We start from the raw sequence: 22,358 nt of genomic DNA, 5'->3' as shown, positions 1-22,358 counted from the left end.
ACGGGAAGAGAAATGAAGACACCTTCTAAACTGGGGACACTCTAGCTTGAGTTTTTCATGTTATTTTATTTATTTATTTTAATTTTTTTCGAGACAGGGTTTCTCTGTGTAGTTTTGTTGCCTGTCCTGGATCTTGGCTCTGTAGCCCAGGCTGGCCTTGAACTCACAGAGATCCGGCTGGCTCTGCCTCCCGAGTGCTGGGGTTAAGGCATGTGTCACCACCGCCCGGCTTATTTTTATTTTTAAAAAATGATTTTATATTCGTCTTTTAAGTTATGGGTATACTTGTGATTCTGCGGACTTGAGCGCAGTTGGCCGAGACCAGGAGAGGGCGGAGCTGGAGCTGGAGCAGCCTGATGTGGTTGTGGGGAACCGAACTCCCGTCCTCTGCCAAGGCAGCAAGCCATCCATTCCTCTAGCTCCTAAGAGATTTCAATTTTCTTTACTTTGTCTTGTTTTCATTCTCTATTTTATTTATTATGAGTTCCAGCGGCCCAGGATAGCCGTGAACTCTGTCAGGAATCTTTCCTTAAGGCCCGAGAGATGGGGGTGGGTAAAGTGCTTACAGCCAAGCTTGAAGACATCAGTTCGATCCCTGCGATTTACATGGTGGAAGGCGAGACCCGAGTATCGCAGCGGTCCTCTGACCTCCAAACGCGCTCACAGGCATGCAAACGCTGCTCCCCCTTCCCCATGCACACACTAATTAATTAAAAACTGACTTTGACGTTATACCACCTCCTCGGCTGTAGAGGGCGCTGCAGCCCCCTCTGCCCTCTCTAGGCGCCCCCTCATCTCCTTGCTGTGGGCGGGTTTTTTGCCTACCTTCCCGCCGCAATGCGCTCTCCGGCCTGCAGAGGGCGCGCACGCGCGGGGGGGACGGGGCGCGCGGATGCCGTTTGCGTGGGGGGGGGGGGTGGGGGCGGCACCGGAAGTGTGCGGTTGCCATGTAATATCCCGGCCGCGCGTGCGCGGTAGCGGGCCAAGGTGTCTCCGGGGCGGGCGCGCAGAGCTGGCGAGCTGCTTTGGCGGAGGCGGCGCCGACTCGCGCGCGGAGGAAGGAGGTCGGTTCGGCGGCGCCGGCGGAAACCTGAGTCCGGGCGGGAGGCCCGACGGCGGAAGGCGGCATGTCGGTAGCGGGGCTGAAGAAGCAGTTCTACAAGGCGAGCCAGGTGAGGCGCGGCCGGGCGATCGGGGCTGGGGCCTGGCTCGGAGGACCGCGGCGAGCCGCGCTGGCTCCTCCAGGGCTGGCCGGGAAGGGGAAACCGGGTCCCCGGGCTGTGCCGGGGTACGGGGTGTGCGCGTCTAGGCGGCTCTCCAAAAGCTCTGGAGGGGCCGGCGGCAGGGCTCCGCCGCGAGGGGCTTGCCGCCAAGCCTCACGACCCGAGTTCTATCCCCGGGACTCCAGGGTGGATGAAGGGAACCCAGGTTTCCAGGCTGTGAGCATCCGGGACTCTCACCACATAGCCTGAGGCCACAGAAAATGTGTATCTGGGTTGTCTTCCAAAACAAAAAAAATCTTGGTACATTTACCAAGTCCACACAGGGCTTAGAAAAATTATTTTCCCCTCCCTTTTTCTTCGGTGTCTCTAAGATGGATTGCAAAAACAAACAAACAAACAAAAACCAAAATCACACGCCAGGTGGTACACATCTTTAGTCCCAGCACTCTGGAGGCAGAGGCAAGCAAGCAGATCTCAGAGTTTGAGGCCAGCCAGGGTTACATAAGGAGAGAGACCCTGTCTCAAAAAAAAAAACGAAATAAAAAAGAAAAATCTCTGGTAAATAGACACTGTGCCAAGTTGAAAAGAGACAGTGAAAAGTAATTTTCCAGGCTTCTCCAGTTACAAAATGTCACAGGCTTTGTGTCCCATTTCCAAAATACATGTGTTTCTTTGAAAGATACATTGATAGGGCTGTACCAGACTGTGGATTCCTGGGTACTTGGTGGTTTGGGGTCAGTGCTTCTTGGATGGTGAATCTGAACTGAAATTCTGCATTCTGGCTGTGTTGACATTCAGGAGTTAGTTCTCCAGGGTGGGCATCCTGGGTTCTGTTGCATCATTGAACCCCACCCCATGGCAGGAGCTCCATTCATCTTGACAACAGATGTCTTCCAACACTCAGTAATGGAACATTCCCTCTGGAACTTCTGGTTGCTTTTTGAAACAAGGTTTTGCTTCATAGTCCAGGCTGGCCCAGAATTTCCTCCTGCCTCTGCCTCCTGGGTGTTGGGATGATGGGATGCCACAGTTCAAACTTACCTTCATGGATTTGTTGAAGGTCTTATATTGCCTTGAACTCCTGGGCACTGTGAGCCTGCTCCCTCAGCCTCCGAATGCTGGGACTCGGTCATGTGTCCCAGGCTTCCTCTTGAACAAACTCCTATGTTCTCTCTGTCCCAGTCCGAGGCCAAAGTGGCCTCAGATTCATCATCCCCGTCTCCGAATTGTGGTACTGAGTTACTAACAGTTGCCACCAAGCCTCACTAGTGAGGTTGGTTTTGTAAGATAAATTTCCCAGAAGTGGATTGCCAAGTTCATGACTGTGAGTTTTCCATTTGTCTGTTTTGAGTTTCTTTTCTTCTGCCTTTCCCCCCTTCAGGTCCCCACCCCAGCCGCCCCCCTTTATCTGTGTGCATGTGTATGTGTGCTGGGGATGGAACCCAGGACCTCACCCACAGTAGTAAACGCTCCACTCTGAGCCATGGCCCCAGCTTGATATGCATTTTGCCTGGGCCATTGCTGGAGAGCCTGGCAGGCCTGTAACCCCACACTGGGGTTACAGGTGGCTGAGGCAGGAGGATCAAAAGTTCATGGCCAAGTGAGTTCCAGAAACTTAGTGAGATCTGTTTCCAAATGAAACACTTAGCCAGCACTCTGCTCACTCTAGAGGTCACCAGGGTCAAGGTTGGTGTGGCTGTATGAGGCTGTCTCCACTCGGTGACCCCTGCTGGTGCCACTCTCAGCTCAGAGGCCTGCCCCAGTCAAGGATGTTGGATCCGCTGGGCTCCCCTTCTAGAACTCCCGAACAGCTCTCAAAATGCGGAGAACCGAACAGGGCCTCGGCTTGTCGGCCTAGCTTGTGGCCCCACTGTCTGATAGGCTGTGGCGGGATTTTAGCTGTAAGTTCAGGGCAAGCCTGAGCTACAGAGTAAGAACGTGTCTATGTCTCAGGACAACAGCAGATGAGCTGGGTGTGTAGCTCAGTTGGTAGGGTGCTTGCCTACCACGCAGGAAGCCTTGGGTACCGTGTAGGGCTAGCCTGGTCTACAAAGTGAGTTCCAGGGGTATGTGGTGTAATGCCGCCTAGGCATGCAGGTCATGGCTGTGTGCGGGGAGCCCCGTGAACACAGTCTGCTGCCTGGGTTTTGCTCCAAGAAGCTATGGCTGTGCAGTGCAGGCTGAGGATCCTGGGTGGAGCTGGCGCAAGTGGATTCCACAGAGAGATGAGCAACAGTGTGAGGAATGGCTTGGGCTGTGCTGTGAGAAGGAGAGGCCCAGCCAGAGGGAGCAGGCAGCTGGTGCTTGCTCTCACAGGCTGAAAGGAATGACCCCAGCAGTGGCCTAAGGATAGCAACATCTGGGCTCTATCTGTAGACCTTGGAGGGAGGCTAGTGTTGGGCGGGGGGTGGGGGTGGAGAGGGTGGGGGGCTGGGAAGGAATAAAGAAGGCAGTGCAGGGATGTTGCGTGTTGCAGTGCACACCCCTGGATGGAGTTGAGTGGGTTGGACCCGTGCAGGAAGTACAGTAGCCAGGCTCTGGGCCTGAGCTCCTTGGGATGTGATGCCAGCCTGGGCCTGAGGCTGTCTTCCTGTTTAAATCCCTGTGGCCCCAGGTCCCTCAGAAGGAGAAGTCTCTGGAGGCCCCTCTCCTGCTGATTCCCAGCAGGCACTGCTGGAGGGACCCACAGGGGCAGCCACCAGACTTTGCCTCTTGGAGGGCCACCATCCAACCTGCCTATAAACCTGGAAAGTCCAGCTTAGCTGAGGATCAGTTTACTGTTTTGACATTCCAGGGCCCTGTCCCAAAGAATGGCTGCTGTGCCCAGGAGTCTGAGCCAGCTCTGAAGAGCTGCACACAGATGGCACGCAGCCCGGCCTCCTGCAGGAGTTTGCCCAGTTGGGTCCCTCTCCTGTGTTTCTTTTCTCTACTAAGTAACACCTCTCTGGTCATCTCCTGAGTCCCCAGAAGATTCTTTCATGTCAGAAAGGGAAGCCACAAGCCAGGTGTGGCAGGGCATGCATGCTTGTAATTCCCTGTGGGTTCCGGGCCAGCCTGGGCTATATAGTGAGAGCCAGCAGGAGAGTGGCTGGGGCTCAGTGGGTAGAACACTCACCTAGCTTGTAAGGAAACCCTGGGCTCCGTCCCCAACTCTACATAACTCCTCTGTAGGGGCTCACACCCGTCATCTGGAGGTTGAGGCAGGAGGATCAGGAGTTCAGCTACATGGTATGTTTGAGGCCAGCTTGGGCTGCATGAGACCCTGTCTCAAAAAAGATAGAAGACTCCTCAGCCCACATTATTGAGAACCAGAAATGGCTGCTTGTGGAAGGAAATTCAGGGGTTCCAAGGCAAGGTATGGATGGAGCTGGAAGCCAGGATGGGCAGCTGAGCTCCAGCAGGTAAGAGTGTGGCTCTGGTCCCATTGGCACGAGCTTCACAGGTCCACAGCTCATCCCCCAGCCGAGCCGGTGGGTGGTGAACTTGGGTGTTGAGGGAAGTTGGTCCTTTCCCTTCCCACAGGTGGGGAAGTGGAGGCATGGTGGCTCGGGCAGCCCAGGTCCCTTAGCTGTGGTCCCTGCCGTCCCCTCCCCCTGGTGTATGTAAGGCTGAGGGTTCTGAGGAAGTCTGGGTGCAGATGGAAGTCTGTGGCTCAGAAGTTTGTTTGGGTGTCGTCACTGTTAGCCTGAGCTGGCTGGCTTCCTGGTCACTCTGTGCCGGCCTGGAGCTGGAGTGTAACTAAGGATGTTGCTCGTGGCTGCCTGGAATGCAGACCTCACCCCACCCCCACACCCCCTTTTTTGCCTGAGAGAAAGGGAGAGTTTGAAAAGAAAGATTGGTTGATCTGACATAGGTAGAAAATTGCGAACTGTGTGACTGTGCATGGCTGTGGAGTACCAGGCAAGTGTGCTTGGTGAGCACCACCCCTATGCGCGCACGCGCGCGCGCGCGCGCGCACACACACACACACACACACGCGCGCGCGCATGCAGTGGAAGAGCTGTTACGCTGTTACTTCACATGAGATCTGCTACTTTTTTTTTTTTTTTTTTTTTTGGTTTTTTGAGACAGGGTTTCTCTGTGTAGCTTTGCGCCTTTCCTGGAACTCGCTTTGGAGACCAGGCTGGCCTCGAACTCACAGAGATCCGCCGCCTGCCTCTGCCTCCCGAGTACTGGGATTAAAGGTGTGCGCCACCACCGCCCGGCCCCGTGAGATCTGAAGACTAGGAGGGGTGGCACACTTGGGACTCAGTGACTGTTCTCTCTCTGTTTGGAGGTGGAACCCAAGGCCCCCTGCAGATGGGCACTCAGCGACACTCCAGACCTCACTTTGATTTCCTCCACTTGAGGCCACGTTTAATCTGTGAGCTGAAAGTCCACCTGAGTCAGAGCCTTGGGCTCCCAGCACAGTGCCCCAGCTAATCGTTTACGTGGGTGTGCTAGGCCACCCCCACTGTACCTAGACAGCCTGGGCAGCTCCAGCCCAGGGCATCACAGCAGGCAACTGTGCCAGGAAGATGGGGACTGTCACATCCTGTTTATCACCCATCTCATTAGGGACATGGTGTCCAAGCGACATATGTCCCACCTCACTTGTTAGTACCCATCCCTTCCTCCCTGTTGTTCAGTCTGGGCCCTTGCAGAGAGGCCTCTGTTACATGTGTGTGCATGCAGTATGTATACGTGTGCGTGTGTGTGCTCATATATGCCCATCCCCCTCCATCAAGCTCAGCCTTTGACCAGGGGACCTGGGACACAGCTGCATCCTCTCTGCCCCTCCACAACCTGCTTCCCTGGTAGGATTTGAGAGGCCACAGCAGGCAGCTGTTGGGGGGAGTGGAACCAGGCCCAGGTTTGGCACCCTCAGCTCTACCCCAGGGCTTTTTTATTTATTTATTGTGGGGAAGGGCAGGGGTCAACCTCAGGTGTTGTCCCTCAGGTAGGTACCATCCACCACTGGGACCTGGGACTCACTACTGAGACTAGTCTCACTGGCCAGGGTCCCCATGTCCAGCAACACTGGAATTGCCAGTTCATCACACCCAGCTTTTCATATGGGAGCTGAGAATCGATGTGGCGGGCACTGTACCTACTGAGCTGTCTCATTCCCTATTTAGTTACTTTTATCCTTCTGAGTTTTTGTTTGTGAGATGGGGCCTCGTTCTATCACCTAGACTGACAACAAACCCAAACCCTGTGCTGGGGTCTCGGGTGTATGGCTGGGTAATGGTAGGGTCTTCGCTGTCTGGTTCTCTCTTGAGCTCTCCCTGGAAAGCTAGAGGGAAAAAGACTGCAGCTTCTGGCAGCCCCTCCCTGCCATGGGCCACCCCTGCTGCCTGGGTGGGCACCCCTCTGCTCCCTCTTCCTGCCCTCTGCAGGTCCGCAGGATGCCTCATCTTCCTTTTCCGCTCAGCTCCTAGAAAACCTGCTGAATTGAGCCCCCGGGGTCACGGGACACTTCCCAAGCACTGCGGGAACACAGCTGTGGCTTCCTCCCGGGCCCTGACTCAGCACCTGCTGGCTGACCTCTCTCGTGGACTCCCATAGGCGGGTTCCTTCCCTTTTGGGTGATCCTCAGTGTTAGCCCCCGGGATATGTGGGGAGTTCTCAGGGGACCCCTGAGAACCAGCATCAGCACTCAGCATTTCAGGGTGACCAAGTCTATGAGTGGAGACTGCGCATGTTGATCTGGGTCCCTGGCCTGCATGGGGACTGCCCAGAACTCTGTGCAGCAGCAGCAGCTCAAGGGCAAAGGACGTGTCAGAGAGAAAGCGGACGGACCCCAGGACTTCTGGGGTCCAGGCTCTGTTGTCCCCTAGCACCACGGACCTCTCAGATCTCCGCCAGAGTTTCAGGGTCACACTGGTGATGGGTGCCCCACATACCATCAGACCAGTCTGCACAGCTCTGCCCACACCCTGCCCAAGCTACGCTGTGCTTGCCCCACCTCTCTCTGGTGGCATTGTGCCTCTTGCACCTCGCCCTGCCTGGTCCTCTGCCCTCCTCCCGTCTACCCTGTCTATCTTTCTGGCGTCTCAGCACTTGCTGGAGGGCAGCCCTGGCCTCCGGTCTCACTCTGATGTGTCCAATGTGCTCTGCTGTTACTCGGCACACTCCTGGGAGCGGGGCGGGCATGCCAAGCCCTGTGTCCTGCTGTGTGCTACCAGCTGACAGGCTGATCATAAAGGCCTCACCACCAAGGTGGCCTCCTGCTCGAAGCTAAGAATGGGGCTTCCTCTCTGCAGCCTCCTACAGTTTCCCTGGCCTGACTTCTTGGACTCAGGTAGCACTTGAGGGAACTGGGTCGTTTGAAACTTGGCCAGGAGCAGGTCCAACTGGTCTTACAGAGGAATTAGCCTGTCTGTGGCCCTCTGGCCTTAGGATGCACCTCCAGCACTCAGGAGAGAGGCTGCACTAGGCTGGGCCATAGGAACCTGTGGGGTAACAGCACCAACTGTGACCAGAGCTGGCAGAGCAGGCTGAGGACCGCCAGGCTGCCTTTCTCCCTCTCCCTGGAGGGTCCAGACCACTCTGCTGGGAAACGCCAGTCTCCATACACCCCAGCTCAGGTCTCCATGAGTTAGACCACCCCTGGGGAGACAGACTTCATGGGTCCAGATGGCCTGCCTTGCATCTCACCCAGCTGCTGTGACACACTCACTACCTGTCTCTCCCAGACACCTTGCCCCCAGTCCCCACCCCTGCCTCTGTTCTGTCTGTGAGCCATTCTTGGGCACCAACCACTCCCTCGCCACCTGCCTCCATCACCTGTGACGTCATCGCAGCACTGAGTGTGACTCCAAGCACCTTTCCCCAGCCTGACTCCTTCCCTTCACAGGAAGTGCTTTAGTTACTTACTTTTGGGACATTCTTGCTCTAACGCAGCCTAACGGACAGTCCTGCCTCAGCTTCCCGGGTGCTGAGGCCGCAGGTGTTCGCCACCTGGTCCAGCTTAAAACTCCATTTTAAATCTACCTTTAGTGGGTTCTTCCAGGGTGTGACATTGGCAGAACCTTCACCTAGAACCTCCCCATGAGGGGGTGGGGGAGTGGCCTGGGGCGGAGCCCTACCTAGCCCCTGTATGGGCAGGGGCTCTGATTCCATAGCAGGAAGGGAGTCTTAGTGGTTTTGCTGGCCATGAGTGGGTAACTAGTTGGAGATACACTAGGGAGAGATTGGTGGAGTGAATTCCCTGCTCCACAGTGAGTGTCCCAGGTCTGTGGAGGCTTGAGAGCTCTGCAAAGCTCAGTCACACCCACTCACAAGTTCCTCTTGGCCCTAGGTAGCTGTAAAAGAACCACCATGGGAAGAATGTTCTTGCCACATCACCTCCTCTGGCAGTTGCCTGGCCCTTGTCAGCTTCATCTTAACTCCCTAGTGTCCAGCCCCACCGTGCCCCCGGGATCTCGGGGACTTGTGGTCCTGCAGGCTTGGCTTTGGGCAGAAGACAACTGGTCGTCACCCAGGACTTGGGGGCAGCGAGGTCGCAAGGGCCTGGAGGAGAGTTGGTAGTCAGTGGCTTCTCCTAGCGACGGCCTGAGGGAGTGGCCGGGCACAGCATGGCCAGCAGCGTCAGTAGCAAGTGCAGCCCGGCCCTGCTGGCTCTCGCAGGACAGTGTGTGATGGCGTTGCTGTTGGGTTCCCTGAGGCCCTTGGGGAAGGGCTCCATTCCATCCTCAGCAGCAGCGCTTACGACGCCTGTGCACATGCGCACTAACGGCTGGTGGCAGAGCCTGGTGAGGCGGCCAGCTGAACTACCCCTGGGCCTGCGCACCCCAGGCCTGCGGGACACAGGGGCCACCTCCCTTCCTCAGTGTAGGACACAAGCTGTTTCTGACGAGATCTAGAATGAGTCCTGTTGCCCAGGACAGCAGGATGATGTGGGGCACTGTCAATGGGAGGTGGCAGATGATGACCCAAAGTAGGGGTCATCTGTATGTGGTGCTTGGAGACCTGCTTTGTGGTGATCTGTCTGTGAGCTTGGGTGCTGTCACTCTCCTGTCTGTCCTTTGTCCTAGCAGAGGTGGAGGACACCCGAGTCTCTGTTTCTGCAGTGGGGCAGCACAGAGTCGTCATGTGGTCGGCCCCTTGGACAGGTGCCCTGACTTTCTCTGCGAGCCCCGCCTGCTTGCTCTGACCGATCAGTGTCTGTGATCCTGGCCCAGGAAATAACCAAGGCAGTCCATCGGTATGACCCTGTCCAGGCCTAGAGCCACAGGTGCTGCGTGTTTGAGCCCTGTGGAGGGTGATACTTTAACCACCCTGCCATCCTGTCCATGCCTGGGAGCTGCAGACAGCTCAGGAGGCTGCCAGGCACACGGTTGGCCCTCTGAGAGCCAGGACTGTCAGCCCAAACATGGGATCCTAGTGCTCTGGAGGGAGAGGCAAGAGACTCACCATGAATTGAAGGCAGAGACCCGTTAGGCTTCTGTGCTTGGCCATGGCCACGCCCATCACTTTGAGCCTGTCGCCCAGCCTCTGCATTGCCCAGCACACCTACCTTCCTGCTCCAGCTCCCCTGTGTACCCAGAATCAGCACACACAGGATCCTCTGCATTGCCCGGCACACCTACCTCCCTGCTCCAGTCCCCTGTGTACCCAGAATCAGCACACACAGGATCCTCTGCATTGCCCGGCACACCTACCTCCCTGCTCCAGTCCCCTGTGTACCCAGAATCAGCACACACACAGGATCCTCTGCATTGCCCAGCACACCTACCTTCCTGCTCCAGTCCCCTGTGTACCCAGAATCAGCACACAGGATCCTCTGCATTGCCCGGCACACCCACCTCCCTGCTCCAGCTCCCCTGTGTGCCCAGAATCAGCACACACAGGATCCTCTGCATTGCCCGGCACACCTACCTCCCTGCTCCAGTCCCCTGTGTACCCAGAATCAGCACACACAGGATCCTCTGCATTGCCCGGCACACCTACCTCCCTGCTCCAGTCCCCTGTGTACCCAGAATCAGCACACACACAGGATCCTCTGCATTGCCCAGCACACCTACCTTCCTGCTCCAGTCCCCTGTGTACCCAGAATCAGCACACAGGATCCTCTGCATTGCCCGGCACACCCACCTCCCTGCTCCAGCTCCCCTGTGTGCCCAGAATCAGCACACACAGGATCGGGGTCTGAGCTGGCTCCTGCGCCTGTGTTCCTGGTGGGACAAAGGCTGCCGTGCTGTCGTCTTGTCCCAGCTCCCAGAGCCTCCCACCGGGTGACACTGCAGCCCCCACACTCGTGGGCTTCAGTCAGTGTGTGTGTGCGTTTTAGGCGGGTTCTTTTTTTTTTTTTTTTTTTTTTTTTTTTTTTTTTTTTTTTTTTTTTTTTTTTTGGTTTTTCGAGACAGGGTTTCTCTGTGTAGCTTTGCGCCTTTCCTGGAGCCCACTTGGTAGCCCAGGCTGGCCTCGAACTCACAGAGATCCGCCTGCCTCTGCCTCCCGAGTGCTGGGATTAAAGGCGTGCGCCACCAACGCCCGGCTTAGGCGGGTTCTTAATGAGGTGCTCACGCGTTCTCAGGTCCCCTACTAGGATGAGGAAGTGTTCGTAAGCTTTGCAGGCCAGAGAAGCTTAACTTGAGGTGCCGGTGTGAGTTAGGGTGAAGGGTTCCAGTGTCTTCCCAAATCAAGGACCCTGTGCTGATGGCTTGGGGAAGTGTTGAGTGGAATCTGGCCTGCCATTCCTCTGAGAGCCGTGGTCACTCTGCTTTAGTCACTGGAACCACATGCCTGAGAGAGGTTTGTCCTGGCTCAGGTGGGAGGTCCAGTTCCTGCCCGTTGGCCTTTTTTGCTTTAGGGACCCCATTGTCCCCGACAAGGGCACACTCACTGCTCTGAAGACCAGGCCCAGTACTTAGGCCTTTAGGGATGGCCAGTTCCTTGTGAGAGAAGAGAGCCAGCGTCCTGAGCCCTTGTCCCCATGACTGACTGAAAGCAGCAGGGTCCCTGTGGGTCCTGGCTCGCCGAATGCTCTGCGGAGCGACCTTCAGCTCTGCACACTTGACCCCTGGACACTGAGAAGAAGCCATTGGTCATAGGCACTGCAGAATGTTCGTTCCAGAAGCTGGTGGTATGTTCAGGTTTGTTCAGAAAACACAGCCCGGTTAGCACTGAGGATGTCCTGTACCCCATAACTCTGAGCAGCACCTGCCTACATCGACGGGCTCACTGTGTCCAAGGGCACAGCTATAGATGGCTGGGCACCTCGGTGCCTGTGCCACCATAGGAGCATGTTGGTGAACTGGCTGGGTTCCTCCCGCCTTCATCAGACAGGCCACTGGTGTTCCTCTCCTCTGCCTGTTTCCACACACCTGCCCACTCCTTGTTCCCAGCCTGGCACAGTGCCTCCTGTGGACCTGCTGGGAAGGTGTGTGCTTAGGTCGTTAACCCTTTTTTCCCTCCTGAACCACACAGATAAAAATAACAGTTGTTAGCTAGGTGGGGCATGCCTTTAATCCCAGCACTTAGAGGTAGAGGCAGGTAGATTTCTGTGAGTTCAAGGCCAGCCTGAGCTACACAGAAAAACCCGGCTACCAAAAAAAAAAAGTTGTCATGTGACCAGCAGCACCTGGATAGGGCATCTCTTAACTGGCCAGAATCAGCCTGATTCTGGCTGGTGGGTTGGCACGTGAGCATCCCAGATGTGTGCAGTGCCTCCTGTGACTGACTGGGCCAGTGATGGGTGGCATCAGTAGGAAGGCCTGGGTGACTCACGGAGCACGTGGCCACTGGAATTCAGATGTGGGAAGAAGAGGGCAGTGAGCACAGATGCCACCCAAGCGTCACCATGCTGTGTACTTGTCCCCACGCACAGCCAGTCCCTCCCTGCATCTGGGCTGAGACTGGGCATCATGAGGCACTTGGTGATACAGAAGGGGAGGCGGTCAGGAGACTTGAGATGTGGGCATTTTACTCCATAAACTCAAGACGAAGGAGTGGGTGCTGCAGCCATCAGCTTGTGGCCCACAGTCAGCCCGGTGTCCTAAGGGTGGCTGTGTCCCAGACAAGACTGCCTAGGCAGAGCAGGGGAAAGTAGGTTCTCAAGAAGGGTCTGGGCACCAGGCTGCCTGCACAGGGTATCCGGGACACCGCCCAGCAGCTGGCGGGGAGCTTACCCTCCTCTTCCTTTTTAACGCGCACGGTTCATTGTTTTGTAGGCAGTGTCTGTGGGGCTCAGGTTGCCCGGAACTGACTGAGTGCTGGGGTGTCTTGTTCGTGTTACCGTGGCCATGCTTGAGATTGTCTGGTCTTTGGCTTGCTGTTGGCAATCAGACAGCCTTGGCCAGGCGAGTCAGGTGCTCTGCCACTGAGCTAGCTGTGTCCCAAGTCCTGCCTTGTTTTGTTGTCTTTGTTTTTGGTTTTTTTTCTCCAAGAAAGGGTTTCTCTGTGTAGCCTTGGCTGTCCTAGAACTCACTCTCTAGACCAGGTTGGCCTTGAACTCACAGAGATTCGCCTGCCTTTACCAAGTTCTGGGATTAAATTTGTTCACCACCCGGCTTGCTCTGGTTTCTTAAAACAGGCTAGTTCCAAACTTACTGTGTAGGGGAAGTTGACCTTGAACTCCTGATCCTCCTAGTTCCCACCTGAGTGCTGGGATGACAGGTGTGCCCACTATGCTCCCTCTTAGAAAAGGGTCTCCCTGGAGCCTCCCACCCTTAGGAGTGGCCCCTATGGGGCGGTGGCTGCTGAGCTGCTGCTCACCAACATTACAGGTGAGGAAACTGAGGCAGGGCGACTGACTGGGTTTGAGGTTTAAGCTTTGTTTTGGGTGGTGAGGATGCAACTACAGGGCCTCTGCGATGCCAGGGGAGTGCTGTCCTTAGCAGCCCTGGGGCTTTCTTCCCGGCTCCCAAGCAGAGGTTTCTTCCTGTCACCTGTCACAAGACCTTGTGGGCACACCTGTGGTGACTTGGCATTGACACACTGAGGGTGAGGCTGTTCACTTGTTTATTATCTCAATAAGTATTATCTCATGGCCTCTGCTGCTCATCGCAGGGGACGCTGGCTTCTAACTCAGCATCTGCAGACTGTTCCGCAGACCCCGCAGTGGGAGTGCCAGTTACTGCCCGCTCACCCCGCCTTGCGCCAGGCCACTCTGGATTGCAGAACCTGGTCTCCCTGACCTGTCCATGTGTCTGTTACTTGTTACCCAAGTCTGCTGTGACAGGTGCAAATTGCAGCCTCGGGAGGCTGAGCTGTCATCATGGTGCCCCTCCAGGGTTTGAGCCATCCTTTCAAAGAACCTGTCATTTCCTCTTTTGTGTCCTGTGACACAGCCCCACCTCATTCCCCCCACCCCCATCCAGGTCCCAAGGGTGCAGAAAAGATTCTCCTAGCTTTCTCAGACTTTCCAGAACCTTCTGCCATGGTTGGGGGTGACTGTGGTCAGGCTGAGGCGGAGTGCTGGGAACTGGACCACAGCCCCAACTCCTGCTGCTTCCAAGGCCACCAGTGTGCGGCAGAGAGGGCTGCATGCATGCAGGGTGGATTCCAGCAGACAGATGTCCAGGGCTGGGTTTCCAGGGAGGCCTTTCAGACAGAAAACAACTGGAGCGGGTGGGTGCAGAGCCCCTCCTGCTGAGGGGGGCCAGTAATAAGCAGCCTGGACCCCACGACTACAGCTCCTCGGAGCTGGAGGGATAGGAAGGGTAGGGGCTTGGGGCCCTTAGATCTGTCCCCCCATTTTTCCTCCATGAGGGAGTTCAAGACTTCCATTGGGACTGACACCTGAGAGCTAGCCCAGGCATCGGGACTGACACCTGAGAGCTAGTCCAGGCTGCCAGGGCCACGCAATGGCCACTGAGTGCCACTTCCCAGCCCTGCATCCAGGAAACCTTTCCTCATTCTCAGGCGTGTGTGGAGCCAGGCTGGGCCACCCCTCAGTTGAGCAGCAGCCCTGGGACTGTGTCCTTCAGATGCCCCGTGGGCCTCGGGGACTGGGGCCTCATTTGTTTGTGGCTTGGGTTTCCTTTCTTTTTATAAGTTTTCATCTGAAGTTGATTTTCCCAGCATGAGAGGCAAAGTCCTCCTGTCTCACCCGACAGATGAGAAGCCAAATGGACCAGGCCAAGAGCCACCCAGGTATTGGTCCCGGGACAGGCACTGCCAGGTGCACACAGGGGTAGCCAGCACCGTTCCCGCTGTGGGAGGCTCCCAGGGCAGGGACAGAGTGTTAGGGAGCCCCAGCTCAGAAGAGTGAGAGCAGCCCCATTTATGGGGTGCAGGATGCCTGAGACTCCTTGACTCCCTAAACCACCCCTACTTTCTGCCTTTTGACGATGTATAGCCTGGGGTGAGCCTGCCACCCCCTCCCCGCCTTTGTGGCCTAAAGCTCCAAGGGGTCACCCACCTCAGCTGACCTTAGGTTTTTGCCCTCAGCTCTCAAGGCAGCAAGGGGAAGGGACCGTGGGGTACAGTGTCATCCAGTCTGCCCATGAAGAGCAGAGCCTGTGAGTGTCCTTGTGTGCCAAGCCTGGGGCAGTGAGGGGCGCCAGCCAGGCCACCATCACCCTAAAATAACAAACACACTGGTGACGGCCCGTGTGCTGAGTTCTTTCCCATGGATGCTCCCTGGAAAAGCTCGGGAGACAAACGGGAAGTGACAGACAGTAGACCAGGCTGTGTGGAGCCTGGTGCAGATTCCTGCTGTCCCAGCCGACACCGAAAGCCCAGACTGTCTGGAGAAGGGCCTCAGGTGTCTGCCTTTTGGCCGTGTCAGGAAAGAAGCCCTTGTCGAGGTCACGCCTGACCTGACCCCAGCTGCCAGCCTCCTGCAGCTGGCTTGTCCCGGAGTCTGGGGCATCACGAGAGACCTGGAGCATTCTGCTGCAGCCCCTGTCTTGGTGACACCTTCAGCTCTGAGAGCCCACAGCCTGTAGCTCCCAAGCTCAGGTCCCACATGAACCTCAGCCCACTACCAAGGGCTGCCTCCTCCATGTGTGCCCCTGGGGGCCCAGTCTGGTCACAGGGACACCTGCTTAGGGTTCCCACCCGGAGAGCTGAGTGAGTGAGCGCAGGCGCCACCGCCTCTCACCAAGGCTGCTGTGGGGAAGCACCATGCCCTGGCAGCACACCGTGCTGGGCTTCCTGGTCGGCCAGAGGAAGTTCCTTCATGCCTGCTGTCACAAAAGGAGGTAGTGGCTTGCACAATCAGCAAATTCCAAATATTTATGAGAGGCCGTGATGTGTGATAAGGGCCTGTGATGTCTCCCTGGGCACAGTGGTGGCTCCTGTTGCCCACCCCATATCCTTGTATTGCTGTTCAGAGCAGTGGAGACCTGGATCTGGCCCCACGGCATGCGGCTAGCTCCAGGGACCAGGATACTTCATGGTGCAGCAGCTGGCCACCTTCCTGCATGTCCCCTCCCATTTTATTTAATTTTTTTAAACTTTTTTTTGTAATTTATTTTTATGTACGCTGGTGTTTGTATGTCTGTGTGCAGGTGTCAGATCTTGGAGTTGCAGACAGTTGTGAGCTGCCATGTGGGTGCTGGGAATTGAACCCAGGACCTCTGGAAGAGCAGTCAGTGCTCTTAACCGCTGAGCCATCTCCCTAGCCTGTCCCCTTCTGTATTAGCGTGTAGACAGGGACTCAGAGCACTTTACAGATGAGCCTTACCCAAGAAGCTGGGTTCTGGCCTTCACCCTGTGGTAAAGCCTCTGGGGACCTGGAGGCTCCTGACTGGGCGGGACACTTGAGTTGGGGCCCTGTCAGCAATACTTACCTCCCTCCTGGAGAGCCCAGTGTGCTGCTCAGAGGGCTGCTCCATCCTCGACTGCTCCCCACCAGGAGTGAGGCGTCAGGCATGGCCTAGGTCAGGCTTGGGTGTATGGGGCTCGGCAGCTCTGCTCGGCAGGGAAGTCTGGGGTGGAAACTGAGAAAGAAGGGTGGCTGTGACTCTGCAGGCGCAGGCCACCCCAGCCCTGAGGTCCCCAGTTGGGGACAGAAGGCTGGGCTGCGTGCGCTCCCTCTGTCATCTGTGAACTGGTGACCACTAGGGCCCTACACGGCACTCACACCCTCCCTGACCTCATAGCCTCTCTTCCCTCTGTCCTGTCCACACTCAGGCCGACACCCCACCCCACCCCACCGCCAGGCTGTGCTCCCTGGGCCAACAGGCTCCCAGTGTCCTGTGGATGCTGTGCCTGTCATGGTGCTGCCGCTGGTAAACTGAGGCAGGTGACAAGTGTTAGGTCCTTCAGAGTGTCGCAGTGCCCCTGCAGGAGCACCCCCACCTACATCAGCCTGCCCCAGACTCTCCAGGCAGTTCTCAGTTGTGGCCAGGTCCCTCCAAGAACAGGCTGAGCCCCCGGTGAGGGCTGTGCCAGGGAGCAGCAGCGGGGGCTGGAGCAGCAGCGGGGGCTGGAGCAGCAGCGGGGGCTGGAGCAGCAGCGGGGGCTGGAGCAGCAGCGGGGGCTGGAGCAGCAGCGGGGGCTGGAGCAGCAGCGGGGGCTGGAGCAGCAGCAGGAGCCGTTAGCCGCTGTGTGAGGCTGCTTGCTTGGGTCCACCGGACAGCGTGGCCATGCGCAGACAGGTCTCACACCACAGTTGACTCTGGGAGACTGTGACTGGGTGTAGCATGGAGCCAGCTGCTCGTCCCCCTCCCTTTGTGTCACTGCCTTTGTTGCTCAGACTGAACCTCCTGTGGCCACTAAGTCACCTTTCCTTATTATGAAAAAAGGAATGTGACCGGCCAAGGGTGGTGGCCAGGCTGGGCCGGGTGTCGGCTCCATGTTCCTCCCAGAATCCTCTCTGCCTAGCTTCTCTGTCACATATCCTGTTACTTCTCTCATGGCTCCTCTGCCCCAGGCAGCCACATGCTGTTTGGAAGTGCTGGTGCAGAGCTAGGGGTCTCGTGCTCGGGGCAAGAGCTCTCTACCCAGGGGCACCCCAGTCTCTCTCTGTGATCCTGTTGGGTGGTCCGCCTCCCCTTTGTGCTTGCCCGTAACCCAGGTGCCTAGTTTACAGGTGACCCTGTCAACAGAGGCTCTGCCAGGCAGACCCAGCAGGTGTGGCCAGGGAATTGGGAGCAGTCTTGGTGCACGCTGCCTTGGGCCAAGGTCCCTGGTAGTGTACCTAGTTTGCCCCCCAAGGTGACTGCAGCAAGGCAGCTCTTGGCAGGGATGGTGACCTCCACAGGGCTGGTGGCTCTGTCTGCCAAGAACCTAGGTGGTTGCATGCCACCATGCAACCCCCGCTGTGCTATGGGCAGCTGTGGTGGGTCCCCACAGACTTGTAAACAGACACTGCACCCTGCCTTCTGGCTCTGGAGTGTAGATGGTGGGAGGTGTCTGTTTCTCCCACTTGTCCTCTGTGCCCATGATCTATGGAGGGCGCTGACGGTCCTTCTGCAAAGGGGCCCAGAGTGTGAGGGTTTAGCTTCTTCGTGGCATGTGTGGTGGCCAGTGATGTGGGCCCCCGTGTAGATCTTGGGCCTTGGGGAGGCTGGACCTCCAAATCACAGGTCACAGGAGATGAGAGCATTAAGAGAGCAGCCTGGTATGCTCCGGGCTCCCTCTTCCTGCCTCACTGCTCTCCTGAGACTCCAGGTCCCCAGGCCCAGGTGTTGTCCCCCGGAAGCTGTGGCCCTGCCTTACTTCTCTGCATTTACCAGAAGAGCCGGGCCTCATGGTGGGTGACATCCTGCCTCTGCTCAGCCTGGAGAAGCGAAACCAGCGGGTGAAAGCCAGTGGGGCTCCCTGGGAATACCCAAAGGAGATAGCCAATGAGGCGCGCCCTGTGCTCTCCTCTGAGAGAGGCTCTGGGGAGCCCCAGGAGCAGCCCTGTTCAGTGGGCAGGCCAGAGAGCACAGTGGCCTTCTTCAGAGCGTGGGGGGCGGCTGCTCACAGGCACAGGGCTGGGAGGTCACTTCCGGTGCCTCTGCAGCCTCCCCACTTCCTGATGTCTTTGGTCACTTCCTCCTAGGTCACTCTACAAAGTCCTTACTGCCTCTGCCTGTGGTGTGAGGTACCACATGGCCCTTGCAAAACCCTTGCCCACATCAGGCAACAGCTGAGTTGGGGGCACCAAGACCATGGCCCGTGAAAGTCTCACTGGCATCCTTCTCTCAGAAGGCCAACCTGCTCTTCTGCATATGAAGTGTGCATACACCCGATGTGGGGGTGAGCTGGGCATTGGTGGCCCTGCTCGTGGGTCCCAGGGGCTTAGGTGTGATGCGTGAAGATGGCTGTGGTAGGCAGACAGGGGAACTTGAGGCCTTGTGTCCCAGAGGGGTGACACACACTGTTCCACATCCAGATAGTGACGCAGGCACTTGGCTCTCTGCCATGTACTCGGGTCCAGCGCAGGGCAGCCAGCTCTGTCCACCCTGCCCCAGGCTCTCAGGTCCAGGCTCCTGACTTTAAGGTGTGGTTTGTGAGTCAGGTTCTGGCGTCTTTGAGGGGCATCCCTATCAGGTGTGTCACAGTGGCAGGCAGGCACCAAGGACTCAGGTGCACAGGACACAGGGTCCAAGCTGGTGTGGGGAAGCTGGTGGGGGCCCTGCTTTGCCTCCGCCAAAGTGACAGGGTCAACCCAAGAACTGTGAAAGGTGGGACAGTCCCCACAGGGTGCTGGGCTGAGTCACAGCACACCCTGGCACTGTCGGCTTCTCCGGGTCTCGTCCAGATACCCGGCTGTCTGTCTGTCTGTCTGTCTGAGAGGCTGCATCGTTGGCAGGCACAGCAGGTACCCCTTCTGTGCCCTCACTTGCCTCCCTCCTTCTACCCGAACAGCTGGTCAGCGAGAAGGTTGGCGGGGCCGAGGGGACCAAGCTGGACGATGACTTCAAAGAGATGGAAAAGGTAGGGGTCCCAGGCACGGTCCACACAGCTGCTGGAGGACAAAGGGGCCTGCACCATTCTGCCTCAGTGTCCGATGCTCCAACACTGGCTCTCTTCGCAGAAGGTGGATGTCACCAGCAAGGCCGTGGCAGAGGTGCTGGTCAGAACCATCGAGTACCTGCAGCCCAACCCAGGTAGGTCACCCTGAAGTGGTGACCATGGCCCTCCCAGCCTCTGCTCACCTCCACACACAAGGGTCCCTTCTACTGACTTGCTGGGCTGGGGTGCAGTGGGGCTAGGTCTTCCCAGGCAAGGGTGAGGCAGGGAACAGGAGTTGGAGATGGGAGGCGGTGGAGACCTTAGACTCTGCTGTGCCTGTGGCACTTCTTTCTGAGGAGGCCTGAGGGAAGGGACATGTGGGATTGGTCCCCTCTTCTGTGAGCTGCCAGGCCCTGGCGGGGGCATGGGAAGACACCCCACCCCACCCCATCACCTGGCCCGCGCAGGATATGTGGTCCTGGTCCAGGGTGTGTCTCAGGACGGATGATGTGGAGAGGAGCCTGTGGGTCCCACCTGGGCCATCTGTTCCTTTGCAGCCTCACGGGCCAAGCTGACAATGCTAAACACCGTATCCAAGATCCGGGGCCAAGTGAAGAATCCTGGCTACCCGCAGTCAGAGGGGCTGCTGGGCGAGTGCATGGTCCGCCACGGCAAGGAACTGGGAGGAGAGTCCAATTTCGGTGAGGGGCAGCTGAGGGGGCGGGGGGGCAGGGCAGCCATGTCCAGTATTCTGGGCTGCCCTGGCACATGTGCCACTCAGGAGTGGGGAACCCTGCCTGTGACGGCCTCCCCTCCCTGCAGGTGATGCCCTGCTGGACGCAGGTGAATCCATGAAGCGCCTGGCCGAGGTGAAGGACTCGCTGGACATCGAAGTCAAACAGAATTTCATTGACCCGCTGCAGAATCTGTGTGACAAGGACCTGAAGGAGATCCAGGTGCCGCCCCGTCCCTGGGTCCCTGGGTCCCTGGGGAGGTGCCCCATGCGCTGTGCTGCTCCGTCACGTGTCTGCACCCACAGCACCACCTGAAGAAGCTGGAGGGCCGCCGCCTGGACTTTGACTACAAGAAGAAGCGACAGGGCAAGATCCCTGATGAGGAGCTGCGCCAGGCTCTGGAGAAGTTTGAGGAGTCCAAGGAGGTGGCGGAGACCAGCATGCACAACCTCCTGGAGACTGATGTGCGTGTCAGGAGGGCCGAGGACCCAGGACACCATTCCACTAGGATGAGGGCTGCCCTCCCAGGTTAGGGTGCTGAGCCTCCAGGGCGGATGCGTGGTCACGTCATTTGGCCCTTTTCCTGTCCGCAGATTGAGCAGGTGAGCCAGCTTTCGGCCCTGGTGGATGCCCAGCTGGACTACCACCGGCAGGCGGTACAGATCCTGGAGGAGCTGGCAGACAAGCTGAAGCGGAGGTGAGTGGCAGGTGGCTCCCCTCCCACCTCCCGCAGTTCCTGTGGCTGCTGTGTGCCCTCTGCTGGCAAGCATGGACAGTGCACCCGACCTGCCAGGCCAAGCACAGGTTCCCGCAGTGCCCTGATGCCGGGTTGTGTCAGTGAAGGGTCCTTGGAGCTGGGTGTGTTAGTAGAAAGCAGTGAAGTCCCGGGAAGGAGCAGAGCCCTATGGGAGATGGCAGTGGTGGCCTGAGCCAGAAGATGAGAACATAAGGAGTTAGCTGGGCCAGCTGCTCGAGTCCACATCCTTTGCCTGCTTAAGTCAGGTGGCAGCCCCCTGCGTGTCCAGGGGCAGCCTCTGTGGATACTTGAGATGGAGGGACTTAGGTTAGGGATAGCCCTTGCCCTGGGACAGCAGCAGAAACAACAGGGCGGGAGAAGAGAGATGTGGGAACTCTGGCCCTTCCATTCCTGCAGGGTGCGGGAAGCCTCCTCACGGCCCAAGCGGGAGTTCAAGCCTCGGCCACGGGAGCCCTTCGATCTTGGAGAGCCGGAGCAGCCCAATGGGGGATTCCCCTGCGCCCCAGCACCCAAGATCACAGGTAGCAAAGCCCCATGGGAGGTGTCCGGGCGGGAGCTGGGCCAGTCCACCCACTCACACCTGCTCTCCTCCATAAACAGCTTCCTCCTCATTCCGATCAGCAGACAAGCCTGCCAGGACACCTAGCAGGAGTATGCGTGAGTATCTAGGGGGAAGTCAGCATCACTGTGGCTGCTGTCCTTTGGGGGGAGAGAGGGAGAGGGACTGCATCCCCCCCCAGCTGCTGCAGGTTGCTCACTTGGGGTCACCCCATGGCCCAGAGTGTCAAAGTAGGGCTGCCCTCCACCCACCTTGGCCGTTGGCCGTCTGCTGTGCCCTCACATCCCTACCCCAATCCCAGCACCCCTGGACCAGCCAAGCTGCAAGGCGCTATATGACTTTGAGCCCGAGAATGATGGCGAGCTGGGCTTCCGAGAGGGTGACCTCATCACGCTCACCAACCAGATCGACGAGAACTGGTACGAGGGGATGCTGCACGGCCAGTCGGGCTTCTTCCCGCTCAGCTATGTGCAGGTGCTGGTGCCCCTGCCTCAGTGACCGCGCCTGCACACTGGCTGCCTGCACTTTGTGGCAGCGGCCTAACGCCAAGGTGCTCTAGAAACACTAACGTTCCTCCAGGGAGGACCCTCCTCCCCACTCTCCCAGCCCTGGGCCCCCCATCCTAAGACTTGGGAAGGCCTACCTTGAGGTTCTATCGCCTTCCTGGTGGTGGCAGCTCCCACCTGCTTCAAACCCTCCCAGCCCGTTGCTGGCGATGGGCCCCGGCCCCTTCTCCAGGCTCCCCAGAGGCAGGCGGGTCCTTGGGGTCCCCATCCTGCAAGCTGAGGCTGGCCAGTACCCCAGCTTGGCACACGGAGATACTTAGCACCAGCTGCCCATGTGGAAGTGCACACCACAGCACACGTGCACACAGCACACACACACCGCCCACGGGACCACAGAACCAGCCTCAGCCCTGCCGAAGGCCAAGCACAAAGGCCCCGGAGAGAGGACATTCCCGTCACCGGCGCCTTCGAACCGGCGCCGTTGCCTGTCCACGGGACCCCGCACCTGGCGGCTGCCACAGGCGGCTGCAGGTGCCAGTAAGCAAGGCCTCCAGCCTGGCCTCAGTCACATTCCTCTCTACAGCGGCCCCTCAACTTATGGCTCCTCCCTGGCATGTGGGGCCACACCCCACATTCCCAGGTGGGCAACACTGTCCCGCTCCAGCCTGGGCTGAAGCGAACTCTACTCCTGATTTTTTAAGAAGTATTAAATGTCTCTTTCTACAGCCATTGTCCTGTTTGATTGAGGGTGACCCTGTC

The 22,358-nt window shown here is 57.8% G+C and overlaps 1 protein-coding gene across 1 annotated transcript; it reads left to right on the top strand.

Moving 5' to 3' along the window:
* The first annotated feature begins 947 nt into the window (after positions 1-947).
* Positions 948-22,324, top strand: Sh3gl1 (SH3 domain containing GRB2 like 1, endophilin A2). The gene is made up of 10 exons (XM_006982236.4): positions 948-1,172; positions 18,957-19,025; positions 19,126-19,198; positions 19,601-19,744; positions 19,866-19,999; positions 20,083-20,241; positions 20,371-20,474; positions 20,931-21,055; positions 21,135-21,191; positions 21,395-22,324. Exons 1-10 carry the CDS (start codon positions 1,128-1,130, stop codon positions 21,589-21,591), a joined length of 1,107 nt encoding a protein of 368 aa, XP_006982298.1. The 5' UTR covers positions 948-1,127; the 3' UTR covers positions 21,592-22,324.
* The last annotated feature ends 34 nt before the right edge of the window (positions 22,325-22,358 follow it).

This window comes from Peromyscus maniculatus, chromosome 22 (genome assembly GCF_049852395.1).
Source record: "Peromyscus maniculatus bairdii isolate BWxNUB_F1_BW_parent chromosome 22, HU_Pman_BW_mat_3.1, whole genome shotgun sequence".
NCBI classification, from domain to species: domain Eukaryota; kingdom Metazoa; phylum Chordata; class Mammalia; order Rodentia; family Cricetidae; genus Peromyscus; species Peromyscus maniculatus.
This window is presented reverse-complemented; position numbering and strand designations above follow the sequence as displayed.

Bases quoted from the DNA above. Each gene is read 5' to 3' on its own strand.
- Sh3gl1 (XM_006982236.4), top strand. From the start codon at position 1,128: ATGTCGGTAGCGGGGCTGAAGAAGCAGTTCTACAAGGCGAGCCAG. The intron at 20,000-20,082 runs GTGCCGCCCCGT...CTGCACCCACAG, and splicing joins AGGACCTGAAGGAGATCCAG to CACCACCTGAAGAAGCTGGA. The intron at 21,192-21,394 runs GTGAGTATCTAG...CCCCAATCCCAG, and splicing joins GACACCTAGCAGGAGTATGC to CACCCCTGGACCAGCCAAGC.